This window comes from Excalfactoria chinensis, chromosome 18 (genome assembly GCF_039878825.1).
Source record: "Excalfactoria chinensis isolate bCotChi1 chromosome 18, bCotChi1.hap2, whole genome shotgun sequence".
NCBI classification, from domain to species: Eukaryota; Metazoa; Chordata; class Aves; order Galliformes; family Phasianidae; genus Excalfactoria; species Excalfactoria chinensis.
In genome coordinates, this window is record NC_092842.1 from 1,247,762 (window position 1) to 1,268,685 (window position 20,924).

At 50.8% G+C, this 20,924-nt stretch overlaps 1 protein-coding gene across 6 annotated transcripts in view; it reads left to right on the forward strand.

Annotated features, from left to right (window-relative positions):
• Positions 1 to 649: 649 nt before the first annotated feature.
• The window catches only part of EHMT1 (euchromatic histone lysine methyltransferase 1), a 79,048-nt gene continuing 58,773 nt past the window's right edge, over positions 650 to 20,924 (forward strand). For 2 of the 6 annotated variants that reach the window (XM_072352348.1, XM_072352358.1), the window contains exon 1: positions 650 to 832. In XM_072352348.1, the coding sequence (XP_072208449.1) occupies positions 812 to 832 (21 nt within the window). In that variant the 5' untranslated portion in view covers positions 650 to 811. Of the gene's footprint in view, positions 833 to 9,886; positions 9,952 to 10,287; positions 10,437 to 18,281; positions 18,358 to 20,924 lie in introns of those variants that run through there. The other 4 variants (XM_072352353.1, XM_072352359.1, XM_072352351.1 and 1 more) reach the window with 3 other exon arrangements.

A 20,924-nucleotide genomic window follows, 5' to 3' on the forward strand; every position in this document is an offset into this window, starting at 1 on the left:
AGCGTCCCTCCTTCAGCCCCGGCGCTGTCCTTACCCCATTCTGTCCCCATTCTATCCCATTCTATCCCCATTCTATCCCATTCTATCCCATTCTATCCTCATTCTATCTCATTCTATCCCATTCCATCCCATTCCATCCCATTCTATCCCATTCTATCCCATTCTATCCCATTCTATCCCATTCCATCCCCATTCTATCCCACTCTATCCCATTCCATCCCATTCTATCCCCATTCCATCCCATTCTATCCCATTCTATCCCATTCCATCCCCATTCTATCCCCACTCTATCCCATTCAATCCCATTCAATCCCATTCTATCCTCATTCTATCTCATTCTATCCCATTCCATCCCATTCCATCCCATTCTATCTCATTCTATCCCATTCCATCCCATTCCATCCCATTCTATCCCATTCAATCCCATTCAATCCCATTCTATCCTCATTCTATCCCATTCAATCCCATTCTATCCCCATCTCACCCCATTCCCGTTCTTATACCATCCCCTCCCATCTCCGTTCCGTCCTGCCCCCATCTCCCCCCTCTTTTGTCCCCCTCCCCCATCCCATCCCTGTCCCCATCTCACCCCGTTCCCTCCCGCCCCCTCCCGCCCCGTTCCGTACAGCTCCTCCCTTCGGGCGCCGCCATGACTCCGTACGGCCGGAGAGACCCGCGGGGGCCGCCATGCTGCCGCGCGCATGCGCGTTGGCCTTCGGAGCGTCTCCATTGAGAAGAATGAGGGGAAAGGGGCGGAGCCGAAGCGCGAGGAGCCGCCGCGGGGGCGGGGCTACGCTCCGGGGCTCCGGCCATGGCCACAGTGGATGCCGAGGTGAGTGAGAGCGGCGGCGTCCATCTACCCGGGCGGGGGGACGGAAGATGGGGGAGCGCGCAGTGGTATCGCCCAGGGCCCGGCGGCTGCTGCTGGGGGCCGGGAGGGGGCCGCGTCCCCGCCGCCCCGTGGTTCAGTCCAACTCTTCTGAGGGGAAGAATGTGGGAGCTGCTGCCATTGTGTGTAGGGGGGCCCGGGACTCTGTATAAGTAACACCCCTCCGCGGCCGCTCGGTGGTATGGGCCATACAGGTTCCGGGGTTCCCCCCAATGGGAGCGGGTGCGCGCGGCGGGGGCGGGGGGGAGCGGCGTCTGCCGCATCCACGTTCCGGGGCTCTTCGCGCGGCGGGGCGACGTGCGGCGCCATGCAGGGTCCCGGGCCGGGCTGGGCCGCCGCCTGCGGTTGGGCCGCCGCTATGCGCCATGCAGGGTCCGGGGCGGCGGGCGGGCGCCGGCTGGAGGCATTCAGGGTCCCGGGCCGCGGCGGCGGCGGAGGCTTCGGGGCGGCCTTGTCCCGCCCCCGGCGCCGGGAGGAGCCCGCGGGCCGCGCCGGGCTGTGGGGCCGCGTAGGCCGCGAAGAGCCGGCCCGGCCCATCCGCTTTGTGAGCGCCCAGCGGCTCCGTTATCCGCGGGGCCGACAAGGTCCCCACTCGGGTTGCCCAGACCAACCTGCAGGCACCGACCGCTTGTTTCAGGCCCCTTACGCTGAGTCTAGTTTGGTGCTTCTATATACTTAGTTTTCCTTCGACTGCAGGACTGACATCACAGTGTAAGGGATTCCTCTCGCCTTGCTCAGCCCGTCTGATGCTATGGCAGGTTCCTTGGGTTTCATGCTGCCAGTCTGGTTTGCATCACTTTCAGCGTCTCTGTGTGAGACACTCAGTGTGAGCCTGGAAACAGATTGGAAGCCGGCAGCAGGAAGGTGCACGTGTGGCTTGGAACCAGGTGGTTCCCCCCAGAAGTTACACTGCATTTTCCTCCTGGCTGTTCCCATCTCTAACAGCACTTTATTTTATTGTGTTTTATTTATTGTATTTTCCTGGAGATGCAGCTTTGATCTTTGAAGCCAGCAGACACAACCTGCACTGCAAATGGATCTCAGCACCCTTAGCCAGGAGCAGCCCTGCGGTGCCCGCTGCCTCCCACCCTCCAAAGCTGGGCCTTGTGGGGCTGCAGATCAGCTGGTGTGAGGTCTGCACCCTGGCTTTGATCCGTGCTCTCATCCCCGCAGCCAGCTGGTGCTGGGAGTGCTGCAGGCAGCCCTCCGCCCGTGCAATGAACTCCCTACTGGATTAAGGGGCGACGTTTGCTCTCGTCAAAGAGTTTCCTATTCGCGGGTCCCTGGCTGGAAGGAGGTTGCTGTAATAGGCCACCGAGTGCAGGAGGGATAATAGGAAAAGCCAGGACCTAATGAGCAGTGCCTTTGAGCTGGGAACACGCAGATGATCTCTTCAGTTTCCCACTTTCTGTTTCACAGGTGAGGTGAGACCCAGGGCTCCTTTCAGGCCTGCCCTGCCCTTCCTCCTCCCTCATTTACTCCTGCCAGCTGATAGCACAAGCGTGGAGAGGCTCTGCTTTGCTCTCCTCGGGCCGTTGCTTTTAATGCACAGTCATCTTTTCTCCTTTGTGAGCTGTCTGGAAGCCTGCAGTGTTTGGTGGCTGCAGGACAGATGTTCTCTCGGGTCCTGCAGTGCAGTGAGGTATGTTGACGTTACACTGACACCAGATCCTGGACACATTTACAACGTGGGTTTTCCGGTTGTGTTGGATTCAAGTTGGTTTGCAACATTTTAGCAGTGACTTGGTGCCAGGAAAGGAGTTTTCCCCACCTGTGACTGCACACCTGGTCAGGGCAGGAAAGTTTGTAACTTCACAGATTAGAGGCTTTTGTGTCAGGGTTACTTTTGCTTATATGTTGCAGCTGCCCCTTCCTTGACAAACAGATGTTCAGTAGTGCTGACCTCTATTTCCATACTGCCAATTCTCCCTGCCGTGCTTTTTAATGGTGAGCTGATGCTGTTTGGAAACTCACCTTCTGTGAAGACAAGCATTAAATAACACCCAAACATTGAGGCTGGATGGGGCTCTGAGCACTGACGGAGCTGTGGGTGTCCCTGTTCATCGCAGGGGAGGTTGGAATAGGTGACCTTTAAGGGTCGCTTCCAACTCAGATGATTCAGTGTGACTTCCAGAGCTGTAAGGAAGCCTCAGAAGTGCCCCTCAGTTGTTAAGCTGATGTAGCTGAGCCAATGTGACTGAAGGAAGCGTCTGAAGAACAGTTTGTCAAGTCGAGGCAGAATCAAAGGCCTGGTTTATACTTGGGATGAGCTCTCGCAGTTTAATTATGCTGTCTGGAGAGAATGATGTTTCTTTTCCTTTGCTGAAGTGGTAATACAATAAAAGTCCTTGCTGTGGATGTAGCTGTGTCAGTTTGGAGGTGATTTTAGACCAGGGAAGCTTGTTTCTTTTTGCTTTCCGAAGCAGAGGCTTGGTGTGCTACTGAGTTTTGCCATCTTAGTTTATCTGTCTTCAGATGCAAATCAATTGAGCTCCCCTCTGCTGCAGCTGTGTCAGCAGAAGGCCTGGGAGAGGCAATTACCAGCAAAAACTTTAACAACAAGGAGAAAAACAAACCGCTCTTCCATGGAGGGGCTGACTCAACTCAAAAGGCTCATGCCTTTTCTCTAGCAAAATGCTGAATGGCATCTACGTTCTGGGCTCTGGTGCCCAAAAATGATGTGAGGAGGAGGCAGAAGGGGTCACTCAGTGCTGCATGGGTAAATCTGACAGGGATGGGAGAGTTTGCTGTAGCTCTTCTGGCTTGGCCAGTGCTGTGAAATGCATGTAAACCCAGAATAAACTCTGCTTAGAAAAGCTCCTGGTGCTGGTATCGCTGAGGTGTTTAAAATAGAAAGGCTTTCCTGCTTTTAATTAAACATGTCTAGCAGCAAGGACATGCGACATATCCTCTTTTAAAGCAGGAAATGTTCTTCTGAGGGGATTCCTGTCTCCCACCTGACCCTCACTGCTGTCTGCCTCCATAGCAGGCTCTATGCTCTCAGTTTATGTTTCAGATGGCTCAGCTGTGGGGCAGTGGCTGTGCTGGGAGCTGAGCAGGTGCAGGGCTGAGCTGCTTGTGTATATGCAGGATGGCATGGGGGCAAAAGGGAGCAATGAAACATTGCGTCCAGAGTTTTTGGTGCCGTGTCTCCTTCTGAAGGGAGAACTGGGTGGTGGCAGTGGTGAGTTGTGTCAGTTTAGAACAGGGACACAGCAAATGGGACAGTGGTAGGATGGAAAATGCAGGTCCACTTCTGTGTGTATGCAGTGAATTGTCCTGCAGAGCCAGCGCTGGGAGAAGGAGGAAATGTGCAGGTGTCACAGCTGGGGGGAAGTAAATAGCAAGATAGCTGGGCTGGCACAGCCAAGCTCAGAATAAAGCCAGGTAAATGACTTATCCCATTTGTTGCAGGGAAAGGCAAAATTATGTAAATAGGGATGAAAATATCCAAAGTGATTGTAGCTTCCTGGGGCAGGCAGTGTGAGCCAGGAGATGGCTGTGAGCTGCTGTTGCTGAAACATTCAAAACCAGCAGCAAAGAAACGGGGAGCTGAGCAAATTGGGGTGAGTGGGAATAGCAGCAAAGCACTAAGACTGCAACCGTGTGTGTGTGTGATTTGGGCTGAAGTGTTGGAGCTGAGTCCAGCAGGCTTGTGGCTGTGCAGGGCAGCGTGCTGGGTGGAAGGAGGAGGGCTGTGAGGCTTGTTCCTTGTGGGAGCAGGGCAGCCAGGGGAGCTACAGCTTTTGCAATCTATAGCTGTACATTAACAGCACGTGGGTTTTAATTATTGCAGCTTTTCTTCAGAGCTGTTTGGTTTGGTCTCATCTCAGACCCATCCTGCAGATTCCCCTCGCAGGCGCAGTTATCTCCTGGGTGCCAGCAGAGGAAACTGACCTGCTGTTGAGGATACCTGTGTTTGCAGCTGCGCTGCTGCAAGGCATGAGCTGGCCAAAGGAAACCACCCCATGCACACTGGTGCCAGCAGCATGCAGCCTGCTGGCGTTTTGCAGACGTGGCCAAGGAGCCCATTGCAAGAGGCCTACTTGTGTTTATACAGCGGGTGCCCAGAGATACTCCACGTTCTTTTTTAAACGACAGAAACTCCACGAGTGGAAGTTTGTGGGGTTGCCAAGAGGCGCTCCTGATGCAACAGCGTCTGCCTTTAAAAAGGAATGTGAATGGTGATGGCTGAGTCAGATGTCTGCCTGCCCTGGGACTGCAGCTGCTGACCGCTGCAGGAGTGCAGGGAGTTGAGATGACAGTCCTTTCCTTGCTGGGTGCTCATTAATGTTTCCTTGCTGATTAATTAAGCTTTTTCTTTATTGCTTTGTAAGTGTAGGTGGTGCTTTGTGAGCACAGGACGTAGCCTGCTCATTTCCCAGCGTTTCTGAAGCGTGCACCGTGCACAGTGAGAGAGTGCACAAACTCGCTGTGCTATTGAATCCCAAAGTGAGGTAAATCCCTTGGGTTTGTTTTCCTTTTCTCCTCTAGTTTAGCTAATGTGCAGCTCCGGGACTGGTGAACACAGAGCAGAGAGCTGAGCAGCATTAGTGCAGGAAGGTAGTAAGACTTAAATGCAAGGAGAGTTTGCATTGTTTGCCCCTCCTTAAGGCAGAAGGTTACAGAGACAAAAAAAGGGTGTTGCATGAGAAAGGGGCTCTGAAGGTGATCCCCTTAGTCCCCATGTGGTCCCTCTGGTGAAGAGAAATGGGGAACTTTTCCTTTTGAAGAGTGTTCTGAAGTATTTGTGATTAAAGCAAATATGAGTCCAAATGTGCAGCACCTCCTCGGTGGGTTTCTGATAGCAGCTTTGGACTTCATCTGGAAGCTGTGAGCTATGAACCATGTTTTTTTCTTCTAAAAACAGAAGTGTTGCTTTGGCAAACTTTCCAGTTTGGTTACATCTATTTTTATGTCTTCTTTTTTAATGTGGTTTTCAAGGAGCTGCAGTTGCATCCCCAGCAGTTGCAGCTGGGGACGAGGTGCTCAGTGCAGGTGAATGGCAGCATGGGGGGGATGCAGATGTTCCTCCCAGCGTCTGCCCTCCCAACAGCTCTTGGGTAAAGCTCTGCTCTCTCGGTTGGTTCAGCTGTTTGATCTTTGATTTTTTTGAATGAGAAAAAGCCCTTTGGCGTGAATTCACAGCCCGTCCTTTAATTCTGTGCGTGATGAAGCTGTGTGGTTGCGGTCTCTTGCCCAGCCTGGGTAGGATGCCCTCCTTAACAGGCTGCCATCAGAAGTTCAAGGTAAGTCCCACTTAAACCTCATTCTGGGTTTTTTCAGAGGGGTTGCTTTGTTTGGCTCCAGGCATGGCCTGAGAGGGGCTGTGTTCTCCTTACCTTGCAAGGAAGGAAAATCCACCAGCCTCGTTGTTTCCCTGCATTGCCAGAGCTTTGCAGACAGCACTTGGTGTTATCCTGAGCCTGAGGGGTGAAGCAGGATGGGCTTTCCTGCTTCTATTGAGCAATGTGAGCAAGGCTTTGGTTTTGCAGGCACTCAGCTCAGCGGATTGCCCTGCTGGCACCTCCAGGAATGATTTCCAGGCATACAGCCCCATCTCTGGAATACGTGAAGTTTTTGTAAGTCCTCACGTGAATTCAGGTGCTGTTTGGTGAAGTTTAGCTTTGGCTTAAGCTGCCCACAGCTGCTGCATTATTTGGGTGCTGTCACCTCCCTTAACCCAGGGCTGCACTGCAATAGGGAGCGTGTGTGTCTGCTGCCTTCGACATGGGGATGCTGTGCCACATTGCCATGGATGGGTAGGTAGGTGTTGGAAAGTAATAATGTGTTGCAGCATGCAGCTTTACAGGGAGAGCTGTTCCTCAGCTGTGGGCTGGCAGTGATGCTGGCTGCTTGGACACAGGGCTGCACATACCAGCCCATGTGTGGTAGGTGTGTGAGCTGTGTGTGAGCTGTGCTTCCACGCAGGTGCTGTGAGGAAGTTCCTCTGGTTGGCTGCAGGGCTCAGGATTCGCCCTGCAGTGCGGTCTGTGGGATCCTGTCAGCTGCTTTGGCGTTTTATGGCTTTGCTATAAATGGTGATAGCAATGCAGTACTACGAGTTAACACTTTGGGTTTTTTTGAGCACGCTTCCACGCTTTGCCGTGATGCTGCCTGTGAGGCTGATGGTGTAGGAGCCACCTGCAGATGCTCTGTGGGTAAGAAGAGGAGGAGAAATCCCTTTCAGATTTTGGGCTGCTTCCCACAGCTTCCTGCGTCCCAGCCACAGCCAAAGCACAGAACTCAGCGCTCTGTGTGTTGCTGAAGGCAGAAGCTGTGGCAGGCTCCAGCTGGTGAGTAGGGCTGCAGGAATTCCCTGCCTGCTGGCCTTCACCTGGACATCCAGACCTCCAACAGCTGCTGGACTCAGGTCCCCTTTGGGACCATGGCCCGTGTTTGATGGCAGGCGGAGGGTGAGAAGTGAGTGCCAGCTGTGGGGCTGTTCCTGCTTCCCAGGGCCTCCCCTATTGGTCTGTCAGGCTCTGTGTATCCTGGTTTTGCAATCTGATGGGCAGTTCTCAGTCTGTCAGATTGGGTCGTGATCACTGCACAAATATATTCAGTCCTGGGACAAACACATCAAGGTGCCTCTGTGTTATGGGCCTGCCAGTCCCCTGCACTTAGAGATACCACGTTCCCGAGTCTTGCCATATTCTTCTCTATGTGTTTGTTATTGCTTAGACCTCTGGCAGCTTTCCTGCTCGTGCAGAATGCTTTGCAGGCTCTCAGGGTCTTGGATTTACTGTGCTACGTGGCTCATTGGTACAGACCTCACGTACCTGCTGCCATGCCAGCAGTTAACACTTGATGTAGAGGATGCACTGTCCTGTAGGGCACCTTCTGCTAGCAACAGAAGCAGAATCATGTATTAAGGGTAGCTCTGTTTTGCTGGTACCTGCAGGCCTTTTCCATGACTTCTGTGAGAACTTGTGGATGAGTGAAATTATCAGGGATCTGAAGTTCTGCAATACTAGATGAAGAGTTCCCATTGCACCAGGGTCTGCTGCAAGTCTGGATCACCAAGTAATAGAACCATAGAATGGCTTGGGTTGGAAGGGACCTTAAGATCATCTAGTCCCAACCCACAGGTAGACAGTGGGGAGGGCTGGTCGAAGAAGGGCTCTGCTCCCTCCTTCCCATGTTCTCCATCCAGCTGAAACCTTCACACTACTCACAACAAATGAGGAGTGTCGGAGGTGGATGTCGCTGCATCACATCCCATCTGCTGCTCGGCAGATTAGTGACACAGCAGTGTCCCATGCTGCTGGAATCTCTCTTGTCTTGGCTGCTTTTTCAGCCAGGTTGAAGACTGGGTGCGTTTTGAAATGATGATATTTTAAAATTGAGAGCAGCTTTGATTTATTGACCTGCAGCCTCTATGAATCGAGCCGTCTGGGCTGGCATCTGGAGATAAGAGGCTGTCGAGTAATTGCTTATTATTGACTGATTGCCAGCTTGGGCTGCTTGCTTGAAGAAGAATCAATAGCGGTCTTCAAAGTCTGATCTCTCAGGGAGGATGACTGGTTTCCAAACGGGGGATGACAGGTCAGGATAACGCAGTATCTGATATCCCGACGTCATGTTTGGGTTAATCCTGCGACAGAGGAGGAAATGCAGAACATGATCTTCCTGCGCTGAGGCTCCCACATCTACCTGCCTTAAACCCGGGGTTTCTCTTGGCAGGCATTCGCAGGGACTCCAGACCTTTCTCTATGGAGCAGCTGGAGCTCCACCTGAGCTGAGTGGGAGGAGGAGAGCAGCATCATTCCTTAGGTCCCCAAAGGACAGGGCAGGGAGGGGTGGCTGAGCAGCTTGTGCTGTGACACATCCCAACCAACCCGTTTGGATGCTTTCTAAACACAACGAAGTGTCTGTTTTGATGCACGGTAACAGAGGTTTCCTTTTTGTGGGTGATTCTATTTAGGTGACGATGGAATAAAACATCCAGTGTCACCCATACGTTTTATCATCCCTTATGGAGACGGTCGCTATGGTGAGCGTTCATTTTAAAAAGCAGACGTCGTCCTTATTAACACTATCGTGACACGTTCCCTTCTTTGAGGATTCATATGTAGGGCCTGAAACACAAAGAAAGAGACTCATGGCATCGAAGGCACTCAAGGCTTGAAAGAAACACACGTTTAGATCTTTGCTCAGCAGGAGATGCAGCTGATGTGTGGGAAAGGGAGCAGCAGCCCCAGAAATGTGGGACGGTGAAAATGGAAGAAGCTCTTCCTGAAGCATAAATATTTGCCTTTAATTTCAGAGCTTTCTGTCCAGCAGGAAGGCTCTGCTTCGAGGTGCGCTCTTTGGGGTGTGGGAGCAATGCCTCTGATAGAGTATTTAATTACAACCCACAATGGTCTGGGGAAGAATGGGCGAGATTACTTGGACGGCCTTGTTTAGACACTGGATTTGTTGTCTACCAGCAAATCCTCATTTGCATGGGTCCTTAATCTGTGGAGTTAAATGTGTCTCGGGCTCCGTTATCTTCTGTGCTGCCGAGTTGAGAACTAGATTTTTCAAGCTGTTCCTTTTCATCTGATCGCTCCCCCCTCCCCCGTGCCCCAAATTATCTTCCCTGTGTGGTTTTATTTTCTTTCTAATTTTTAAAGAGCAAAGATGGCCAACAAGTGATGCAAAAGGCTCCGGGTAGTTGAGCCTCTTGGTGCCTCATCCTTTGGTGGGCGAATTGTCCACCAGCTTGTGGATGCAAGTCAAGCCCTGTGCTTTACAACGTGGCCGGTAGAGCAGCCCCTTCCTGGAAGGGCACCGGGTGGTGAGCGGTGCTGAGTGCTGCCGTGAGCCCTGCGGGGATTAGCGCTTCTTTTTGGGGCTGTTTAACGTTGCCTGTCGTCCTGAAATGGCATTTCCTCATGTCTGCAGCAGCCCTCATTTCATGAAATGGATGCAACTGCTGAAAAAAGATCTCGCGTGAGCATGCTCACTGGAAGATTAATCCTTTAGAGGGAGTTGGAGAGTTAAGCTACTGTAATTTCTCTGCAGTTGGCTGCAGTAAACAACTGCTCTAAAGACACGAGGAAAAAAAATTGACGGAGGTATATGGGATTAATGTACATGTCTTTTTGTGTTTCTCCTTTAAGGTTGAGGGTTTGGTGAGGATTTTCTCTAGGAGAGCCGGGGAAGAGGGAGCTGCGGAATGATTTTATGGGTGACCTTCATGTCGTGGTTTCTTTTTTCCCTCCAGGCCAAAGCAATCCTCTCGCAGTGCCAGGCCTCTGCCTGGTGCTGTGGTGTGGGGCTGAGCTCAGCACCGAGGTGGGGCAGCACCTAGCCTTCCATAGGGACACTCAGAAGCCAGCAGGACTCGATGCCTCCTGCGCCTGTTGGAGAGAAAATGTGCCAAGGGATTGGCTCTGAGTGCCTACCGAGTCATAGCCTTCTTTTTGTGTGTGCGCTGCCTGCTCCTCCCCGTGCATGAGGAGCCATGAGCCCGTGTCAGATGGGGAGGAAAAGGACTATTGAGGCATTATTTTGGCTTTGCTTGGAGGCGGCTCGGTGCTGAGGGCGGCTGGGCAGTGAGGTAAGTGCAGCAGGCACCCTGTGCTGAGAGCCTGGCTGGAGGATGGGGCTCTGTGCCCTGGGTGCTCTGTGTCCATGTTGGCCAAGGTCTTGAAGCACAGTGATGGAGGGCAGCGGTACCCGCATGGCTTGGTGGTTTTGGGGCTGTTTCAGCATGGTGCTGGTGCTGGGAGAGGCAATGCTCCCTACCAATGACTTGTATCTTCAGCTCTAAGCTGTATGGGACCCTGGGCAAGCTGCTCTTACTGCTTGGTCAGCAGCCCTGCCTACAGCAGGGGGTTGGAACTGGATGGTTTTTGAGGCCCCTTCGAAGCTAAGCTGTTCTGTGATTCTGTGCTGCTTTTAGAAGCTTCTAGCTAACCCTGCTGAGCAATGAGGAAATGGATGTGAGCCAGCAGCCAGACGCACCCGGCTTTGGCTGGGGCGTATTGGTGGGGTGTCTGGCTGGAAGAAACCCCGTCCCTTTCAGCTCCAGTCACTCACTGAGCAAATCTCCATCCAGGGCTGTGCATGTGGAATGGTGGCACTCCTTCAAGGAGCAAACAGTAAAGGGTGCAGCTCCTGTGCTGCTGCTTCTGCCACTGAAAAGCTGCGTCTTGCATGGCTGGGACGCTTGTCCTGGTGTCACCCAGTGTTAAGTTCGCATCCAATGGCAGCAGGACCGGTGTTGTGTGTTGGAAGGTGTTTCTTTGGAGTGGTGCAAAGAAGGGAAAAGTAATGCAATAATTTTGCATATGTTGGAGGTTCCCAATGGTGGCTGTCAGCTCGCAGGTGGGTGCTGAAGCTGCTGGTAGTCTTCAGGAGGGCGATCTCGATAGGGGCTGAGCTGAGCTGGGGATGCTGAGCACTCGATGAAAACATCGCCAGCCCAGTGTTGAGGATTTTAGCTCCGTCCCTCCTTTTCTCCTCCCTTCTAGAAGCTGCGGCCAGCACAGACCGTCTGTGCTCTGAGAATGGGTTTGGGGAACATTGCTGGGTGTGCGCGGAAGGGGAATAATTAACTGCCAAATGCAAATAGATTGTTTCTGGCCGTTTCAGAATCATTGTGATTTTCATCGAGGATGGATTAATTATATCCTCTTTTTGATGGGGGTAAGGAAAATGATAGAGATCCAGCCATATAAATCTATATGGGAGGGACGTTGCTTTCAGAGCGCTGTTTTGGGAGTTGTGAGAACAAAGCTGCCTGGTTTGGAGGGGATCAGCGGTGCTGTGTGCCTCTCTGTGGTTTGGTGTTCTCTCATATGGATATTTACCTTGTGCCATTGACATCACGTGAAGGGAGTTGGGAGAAAAACAGCAAAAATCTGGGAAAGTGCGTTTGAAGAAGAGCTGGGAAGTAATGCTTTGGAAAAAGGGGATTTGAGAACATGGAAACCAACTTAAAGGCTGTTTCTGAGCGAGGCATAACAGAGATGCTCTGTTAACTGGGGGTGTGCAGGTGTAGGGCTGCTCTCTAAGAGCAGGGATGTGACAGGTGCGTGGTACCAGGGCTTCAGGCTTCCTCTGCTCACTGGTGCAGCCCCATCACTTGCATGGCAAGGGGTCACTCAGCGTGGGCACCAGCACACGGGTAAAAAGGGTTAGTGGAGGAGACAGGGACACCACTTCATTCTGCCATGCTTTGTGACTCAAGGCTGGAGAGTGAAGCCCTCCTCCTCCTCTTGCTTTAGAGGACAGTGAGCAGTGATCAGAGCTGTTACCCTACGAGTGCTGTCCTTAGGAAGGTGTTGGTGGGCAGAGCAGAGGGGTCGGGCCCTGATGTGGCACTGGGCATTGTGCATCCCAGCAGCGGAGCTGTGGGGGCTGTGCTACCTGCAGGGGATGCATCTGTGCTGCTTCTATTGAGATGTGGAACTTGGGGTTTTGGGGGGATCCATTGCCTGGAACTGCAGGTTCTGGTTTCTGTGCAAACCCTGCATGTATGGCCGGTTGTGACCCTTTTCCATCAGTATAAATGTGCTCTCTGGAGGAACTGAAAGCTGAATTTGTGAGCGTAGTAGTATTTGAAACAGAAGCAAATGGAACTGAGTTTCACAGGTGGGTCTGAAGATGTCTGGTGTGACTGCAGCTATCGCAGGAAGGAGGCAGTTACAGCTGGGGAATGCACTGCACCGAGCCCTCCCTCGTCAGTGACCACTTCAGAGCCTGCTGCCTTCTCTTCCCTTCTTCCTAAATGCTTCAGCCAACCTTGAGTCAGTCACTAATGACTTTAAAAGGAGGCATTATGGTATGAGCCTTGTAATTAGCTGCTGTGATGAATCTTCTCTGCTGGGAGGCCCAGCAGCTCCCTGCCTTCATGCCTTACCAGGGGCTCACCTTCTAAAGGAGTGGTTTTATCTCATGCCTTCCTGAGCATTTCAACACTCCTTGTTGCAGCAGCATCTCTGTGCCCAAAGCTGCTGGGGCCCTGGAGAGCTGACCCAGCAGGCTGGAAGAGGCTGGGATTAGAGGATTTCCACTCCCCGTCCCTGGGGGTTAATAAGGGGGCTTCCAGGCTTAGGGGAAGGAGCAGCATTTCTTAACCTGTCTGTGAAATCAGTTGGGTAACTCAATTCCCGTAGTGGCTGAGGCTTAATGAGCTGGTATGTGTGGAGAGCCTATGTTTGGGCTTCTGAGTGCTGGAGAAGCAATCCAATACAGTATGCTTGGGAAAACTGGGTCTGCGGTGAAAAGAAGGGGGGTACATCCAGGCTCAGGTGTAAGGGCTGGGATATCCAACCTCACCAGCCCTGAAACCCATCCTGAGCCACGACTCTGCTTCTCCTCATTAACCCGAGAGCTCATCATCTCATCTGATTTTCCAGATCATCAATTTGATTTTCTCAGTCCTTTTATAGTCCTTTGTGTTCCCAGGAATCCGTGCCTCCATCAATTACCTCTTTTTCCTTTCTTGAGGCCGTAGCAACCTTGGACCAAAGTTTCCGTGCTATTTTTGTACTTCATACTGCTTGTTAGAGGAGTTTGTCAGGAACAACGGGGTGCTTCTTACCAAGCTATCCCCAGAATCTCTCATCAATGACAACTTCATCTCATGCTACCACGTACCTGAAGGCTCTGCTGCTCATTCCTATTGCCATTGGACTCAACATTGCATTCTCTGAGTGTGGATGGAAGGGGACCCTAAAATGCTGGTGTTCAGAGCTGTGATGGGTGGGTAGATGGACAGACAGCTGGGAGCTCACAGTCCAAGGTTATTTAGCTCCCAAACTTCTGCTCTTGCCTTTCAAACTCCACCCAAGGAAATCTTTTCTTTGCAAACAAAAATGAAGACAGACTTCTGTTTTTCATAAGTTGCAATTGTGTTCTTGTCTAAGCTGATTATTTTATTTATTCCAATAATCCTCTTCCAGAATAAAGGAAAATTAATTGTCTTCCTATTTCCGTAACGATTTGCCCTTCAGAGGGTTGCCAGGCAAAATGCTTAAAACCTGAAATGAAAAGATGGTGAATGTTTAAAATCATTGAGCTACTGTAGGAACATGTTTGTATTTTAATAGGGTGGTATTCAAGTAGTCCCAGAGAGCGCTGTTTGCTCTGCGTTCTGTAGGATTACCATTTTCTCTTCCTTCTGCATATTAAAATGGGGTCATGCCTGCTGCAGTAGATAGCGCACGTCTTATGTAGGATTGCGCTCTCAAGATGGGCTGCCTGCAACTGAATCCCTGCAGTTATCTGGTGTTAATGGGGGACGTTGTCCTCGGGTTTGGTGTGTTTGTCCATCAGTGCCAGGGGGTTGGGTGCCCCACGGCTGCCATGGGAGCAGGCTGGCCTTGCAGCAGCTCTTTGCTCAGAGCCCACCCAGCTCTGTGCTGTTTGAATCTTGTCTGACTGATGAGCATTACCTGGTGAACCAGGGCTTTATTGTGGTGTGGGTGGAACGGCTGCCATGGCAGAGGTGATGGCTGATGTGCCTTTGTGTGGTTTCCTCCCAAGAAACCCCCAAAAATCGAGGAATGGATGATTTAAAAGAGGGTACAAAACCAAACAAGAAGGAAAAAACACCCAACCCAATGTACGGAAACTCTTTATCACATCTTAAATCTTCTCCCCCCACATCTCAGTTTGCTTTTTAAGGAGTACAGATGCTTGTTGGCATAGAAACTACAGGCTCGGAGTGGAGTGTGCGAATGGAGAAGGGGTTGTTCTGCATGAACATGGGCTGAGCCCTCCGCAGGGGGCCCGAAATCTTTCACGAGGCCAAGAGAGTTGTCCAGATGTTGCTGGAATTATAATGGTACTCAATATTTAGGGGTTCCAATTTGCACTTAAATCATAAAAACTCGAGGCGCAGGGAATGCAGATACATCAGCAGTGGGCTTTCTTTTTCTTCTGAAGGAATCCGTAGTCCAAAAATATTGCTGAAATCTGTTTGGCTCTGAGCGGTGCCAAATCCCCATTAAAACATGTGGATATTTCTGTGGTTTAATCTGTTAGAAATGCATTCGGGATCCAGTTATGTTAAATTAAGCAACAATATTGGCCTGGATGCTGCTCGAAATATTAAATGTGGCAGTCGGAACACCAAGCAAAATGTTTGCACATTTTAATCTCTCGATGAGTAATCGAGTTTCTTTTCTTTCCCAGGAATGATGGAGAGCACTTAATGCTGTCCCTGCTCTGCCTGACCTGTGGCTGCGTGGGATGGGTCTGGGGATGCAGCCCCACTAAGCCTCGCACTGTGCTGCTGTAAGGCATATGGAGGGCAGGATAGCAGCGTGGGGGCTCAAAAATAGGCCATGAAAACACAGCTTTTAGGGTATTTTGGGGGGGAAAAAGGAAGAAAAAGCCCGTTCTTTTACGTGGGATGGTTTATTTCTTTTGAAACCTGAAGCTCTGGTGCAATTTCCTGTATTATTTTAATCTGAAGAATAATAACGGTGTGATGATAAGCGTGGATTATTTACAATTTATGGTCATAGAAAGTGAAAATGTAAGGCGTAATGTAATGGAGGACGTTGCCATAAATGTTCTCTGCAGCAGGGAGAGGAGGTGGAGATCTGGGCTCAGAAAGGAAAAAAGGAGGAACTCTTTTATTTTAGGAGGAAATTCTTTCCTCAGAGGGCAGCGAGGCCCTGGTGCTGCTGCCCAGAGCTGTGGGTGCCCCATCCCTGGAGGTGCCCAAGGAAAATTTGTGCTTGTTGTGCTATTTATGGACCACGTTCTTCTCTCTTTTGTCTGCGTATCACAATGGGTGCAGCCTCTTTTTGCATTTTTATAGTTTAAGGTCAAACTTTGCTTTACGGCCTCCTTGGGAACAGGGTGTGTTTAGGTGAGATCATGGAGTTGTTTGAGTTGGAAGGGGCCTTAAAGGCCATCTGGTCCCACTCCCTGCAGTGCACGGGGACACCCACAGCTCCATCAGGTGCTGGGCCTCTTTGCTCATCTTCCACTCTTCCATGCCTTCATGTAGAACATCTCCAGAAACGCAGCACTCAATTCTCCCAGCCTCAGTTTTGCTGTGAAATGGAGATGCTATAAATTTATATTACGAAGAACTCATGGCTATTTTATTGTTGCAGTATATTTAAGCAAATCACAGTGATTCTGTCTGGTTCTATTTTGCACTATGATGTTTAGCTACCTTTTCCTGTATGAATTCTTTCCAGTCAAAAGCAGAGCAAGATTGTTTTCCTTTCTCTTCCCCCAGAATTCATGCTGGCCAGAGCAGTGCCAAAGCTGTAAGGCCATAAGGCTGGATAAAACTCAGCAGTTATAGCACCATCCTGTACGTGGTATAGAGTGCACATATTTACTGATTGCTGCTCTCACATGTGTCTATTTTACTCCTTATCTGACAGGTTTCTGAAAGGTACTGAGCAGCTGTAATTCACCACGAGGGCTCTGGTAGGTGTGGGTACCAGTTCCCTTTGCAAAGCAGGCTGTGGATAACTCAGCCCTGAGTGTTGCCCTCCCTCTTCTGTCTTGCCCACCCAGAGAGGCTGTGTGTCACTGCTGCAGAATTTACAGCCTTCAGTGTGAGGACCTTTGATGAGAGCAGGCTGACTGGGAGAATAGTTACAGTGCATGGAAAGGCTGACTCTGACTCCCCTCTTAAGCACCAATGCAATCCCTTAATGAGAAAAAGTTGGACTTGAAGCTGGCCAGAAGATGTTACTGCTTTCCTTCTTACTGAGCCTGTGCTTGCTCTCCAGTCTGCGTGGAGCAGGTAAGCAGCACTTGCTGCATCTCTTGGCGCAGCGTGTTAGGAGCAATGCAGGATTTCCCCCTGAGATTGTTCCTCCGCTGGAACTTTGTACCTAGCCTAGGGTAAGCACGTGAATCCGCTTTTCCTCTTCTTCCCTCCCTCTCCCCAAGGAGACAATATAAATGCCTTGCCTTGAGTGTGCGTCTATTGAGGGGAAGAAGGGATTTTTAAATAGCAGTGAACTGGTTTTCCCTCGGTGCAGCAAGCCAATTGTTCATTAGCAAAATGTATTAATAATTAACAATAAAGTTCTTACGAACTTTTTTTTGGTATGTGAAGCAACTTGAATTCCTTCGCATCAACAAGAGCTGCAGGTATGTCTTCATTAACATTAAAAAAAATAAAAAGAAGGAAGAAAGCAATGCTTGCAAATTGGTCTTTGTTTCCAAGGAAACAAACTTGACATGCTTGAGCTGCGCGAGATGCAAACACCGCTAGATTCAGCAGACGTGCCTCAGGATGATACGGTCTGAATATTATTTTTAAACACCTCCAATTTGAAGGCATGGGAGGGGATGAGAATAGAATCTGTTGGCAGGGTTTGCCAGTCTGTGCTGAGCGGAGGCGCTGTGCAGTGCCCCGGTGCTGCCTGACGTGGTGAGGAGCGGATCGTGTCCTGCCCTGCAAATGGGTGTCCCTGTGAGCATCCCCAGGGAGCGGGCACTGGGAGGTGAATGCTCTGAGGAAATGCTGCAGCACAAGTCGAGGTGTGGGGGCAGAGAAGTGCTGTATTCCAAACGGCCGTGGTTTATCGCAGGTTGCTGTGTCAGATCCCTTGTGCTCTAATAATGTTGTAGGACAATGCAACTTGCTTGGCACAGAGAGCTGCCTTGCATCCAGGAGTCAGATGTGAATGCCAACACTTTGCTGTCACAAATGGTTTGCTGAAAAGCTCGAGGTTGGTGTTCAGGTTGAATGTAGTGGAGAAGAGAGATCTCTCAAGTAGGAGAGCGAAATGCAGAGCTGTTTGCATAGTGCATCTGACTCAAGTGTGCTGATGAAAATCACACATCTAACGTGGCTTATTGCATTGCTCAGAATCTCTTAGTCTTTTTGTCATTACCTTGGAAGTCTGGTGCAGGCAAAGGGCTCGTTTTTGGCGTTCCCTTATTGCTGTATCGTGTTCTGATGTTCAGCATCAATTGAGGTTTTGGTCATTTATTTATTTGTTAGCATTCCTTGAAAATTCATTGGGAATAATCGTCAAGGTTACAGGGATGAGGCGGTGTGGAGTTAGCTTTAAGACAGAGGGAAGCACTGTTTGTGTTATGAACTAAAACCAGCAGTTGAAGCCTATGAGGGAGAGAGTATTAATGGTACTTTGTGAACATATTGTATTTTGTAGAAGGCCCAGGGTGAAAAACACGCTGGTTTGAGTCTGGAGGCAATGCTCCTTTCTGCGTGAGGCTTACTGAGACAGGGCTTGTCTTGCTTTTGTTCTAAAGCAAGAAGCCGGCAGGCTCAGCACACCCACAGCTGTGCCGTGCCGATGGGTGCAGGACATCGCTGGGCAGGGAGAATCCCTCACCTTTTTTGTTTCTTCCTCTTTTGCTAATGACACTTCCTTCTGCTTACATGTCATCAAAGCTCTGTAATGGCTGAAGATCAGCCCGCACTGAGCATGCTCCGGGGTTGAAGCTGCACCCATAGAGGGAGATGGATGCATGGCTGCAGGAGGAGCAGGCCCACGGGCAGAGGACGGCCACGTGCCCAGGTAGGGCGACTGCTGGAAGCGGTTTGGGCTCTGCTCGGCCCCACCACCACCACCTTTGTGCTTTGTGCTGCCTGCTGTGGATTGGAAAATCCTGACCTCGGCTGCCTGGCGGACCTCCATGCAGCAGGGACCTGGTGAGCTCCAGGGTGGTGGCCTGGAGGAGCCGGGCTGGCCGCCAGCACTGCGCCTTCCCCGCGCAAAGCACTAATTATCGTTAATGGGAAGCCTCGTGGGGCACGGGCCTGCTCAGTGCTCTGAGATCTGTCTGCGACTGTGGGAGGGTGAAGGAACGTCAAACTCCAGCTCCCTTCCTCAGTCTGCATTCCAAGGGTTGCAAACAAATCTTGCCAAATCAGCTCTTCCAAATTTGCAAGGAAAGGAGGGAATCTGTGCGTCTGTTCCTTTGGCTGAGATTAGCTTTTATTTGTGCGCTGCTTTCTGGGTTTAACGCGTTGGTGAATGGTTTGTGGAAGGAGCGGGGCCATGTGTGAAGCTGGGCTGGTGCACTGTGTGCGTGGCTGCAGCCCTCTCCAGCCCCAGTGCCAGTGGGCTGTGCTGGGTGAGGTGCTGCTGGGTGTCCCTGGTGGTGCTGGTGTGGTTTGAGCAAAGGTGAGGCTTGCTGCATCAGGGTGTCGTGCAGGCTTTGGCGTTGTGAAGTTATCGCTTTTATTAGCGGAATGCTCTGCAGTCGCAGCCTTCAGTCTGCGTGCAGCAAGGCTGGCTCGCTCCTCAGGGCAGCCCTGCTGCTTTCCATCACGCAGATCAGCACATGGCGCAGAGCGGAGCACACGTTGTTTTATGGCTCTGTCCCAGGTAACGGCCTGACACACTCAGGTCGGTCAGTCTGCGTGATGAGTCACATTGCTGCCTAAACTTCATGCATCTTTGTTGCCCAGCTCCACGTTGCTGGCACACCCAGTGCTTCCAGCTCCTTCTCCGGGCAATCAGGCAGGGCAGGACTCAGCCCCAGCCAACGGGCAGCTCGGCTCCCATGCAGGGACCAGCTCGGTAGGGGCTGGTTTTGGCAGTCCCAGCAGAAAGCCAGATTGAGTCCATGCATCCTGGTGGTGCAAGCTGCACTCTCTGTTAATGGATGCTGGCTTGTTTGTGGTTGGGTGAATGCACAAAGAGAAGCGTTTATGTAAAATAAATGGCGTTGTAATCGTACATGGAAAGTAAAAGGCTTTGATTTATTGTGGCTCAGATGGGGGCTGCGTTTACAGCTCTTCCAATTTGATCCCAGTGGCTTTTTCTCCTTGCATAACTCTGGCGCTGAAATGACCTGGGTCCCATGTTTTCATGTATGGTCTGGCTCCCTTGATGAGGAAATTTGATTAAGCAGTTTGGGATGCTGAAAACCACTGGTGTGATAATTTCCTATTGTGCTTGTGTGAAAGGTGTAAGGTAGCCTTAAAGACCCACTGCCACCTTATGGCAATTGCTGAAAAGCAGCTTCATCTGAGCCAATTCTTTACGTGCATCATGCTTGCTTTATTGCTCTGCTCTTCTTAACTGGTGATATTTGCATGAAGGCAAGGGCTTTGTTTTTAGAGAGTTCATCTGCTCCTTCTGTTCCTTGCAGCAGTGTATAATGTCAGTGGAATCGCTTATAGAGCCATTGACTGTGGTGCTGCAACGCAGGAGTTCATGGTTTGGGGAGGGAGAGCAAAGCACCATGAAGAGCTCATTCTCTCCCAGTGAAGAGTTTGCTTATTTTCACGTGAATGCCCTAATGCTTAAAAAAAACCCAGAGGTGTGAGGTCAAAGAACAGGGAGCTGCGGAGCACGTGAGGCTGGTGGGCAGAGCCCTGGTGTTCCAGCAATGCGGTGCAGCAGAAGCGAGGTTGAATGTGAGCAGCCATTTTCCTGCTGCTCTGCTGGCAGAGGACTGCTAATAAGCAGCGTGGCTTTGTGCTGCTCCCATCCCACCTCCCAGCCCCCAAACAACCCCATAAACCATTTGTTGAGCAAACTGGGAGCGTGGCTGAGCCAGAAAGCTTGCTTGCTGTTGCTGAGCTGGGCTGCTCAAGCGATGTTTGCACCCTCCCTGAGCAAGGCTGCATTTGTTACGGTAGAAGCTCTTGATGTGCAATAGTTGAATGAAGGGGAGAAATGGTGTTTTCAGCTTTCCGAAACAGAAGGAGCCTGTGGTTACTACAAGTTAAAGCTGAAGGAGTTTCTAATTGGGAACTGTTAGGACTACAGTATGTTCTGAATTACAGCTGACTGGCCAATATGCTTCTAAATAAAGTTCTAGGACTGCGCCCCAAAATGAACTAACTCAGCACATGTTCTTATCAAAGAACAGCAACACCTTCCACAGAGCTCACCTCTCTACGTCTGTCACAACAGCATCCTATTATTTTCTCTTTTTTCCCCCCTTTTCAAGCTCTTTTAGTCCCCTTTGTGCTGTATGCGATGTACCCAATACGGTGTCCTGGGGAACGTTTCATGTTGGCTGTTAACGAAAGGCAGTTTGCTGAGACTAAAAGCAGGAGGAGGGGAGACGGCTTGGGAAGATCTGGGTAAAAACTAATATTAATCAAGCTTTGAAAGGCAGAGAAAAC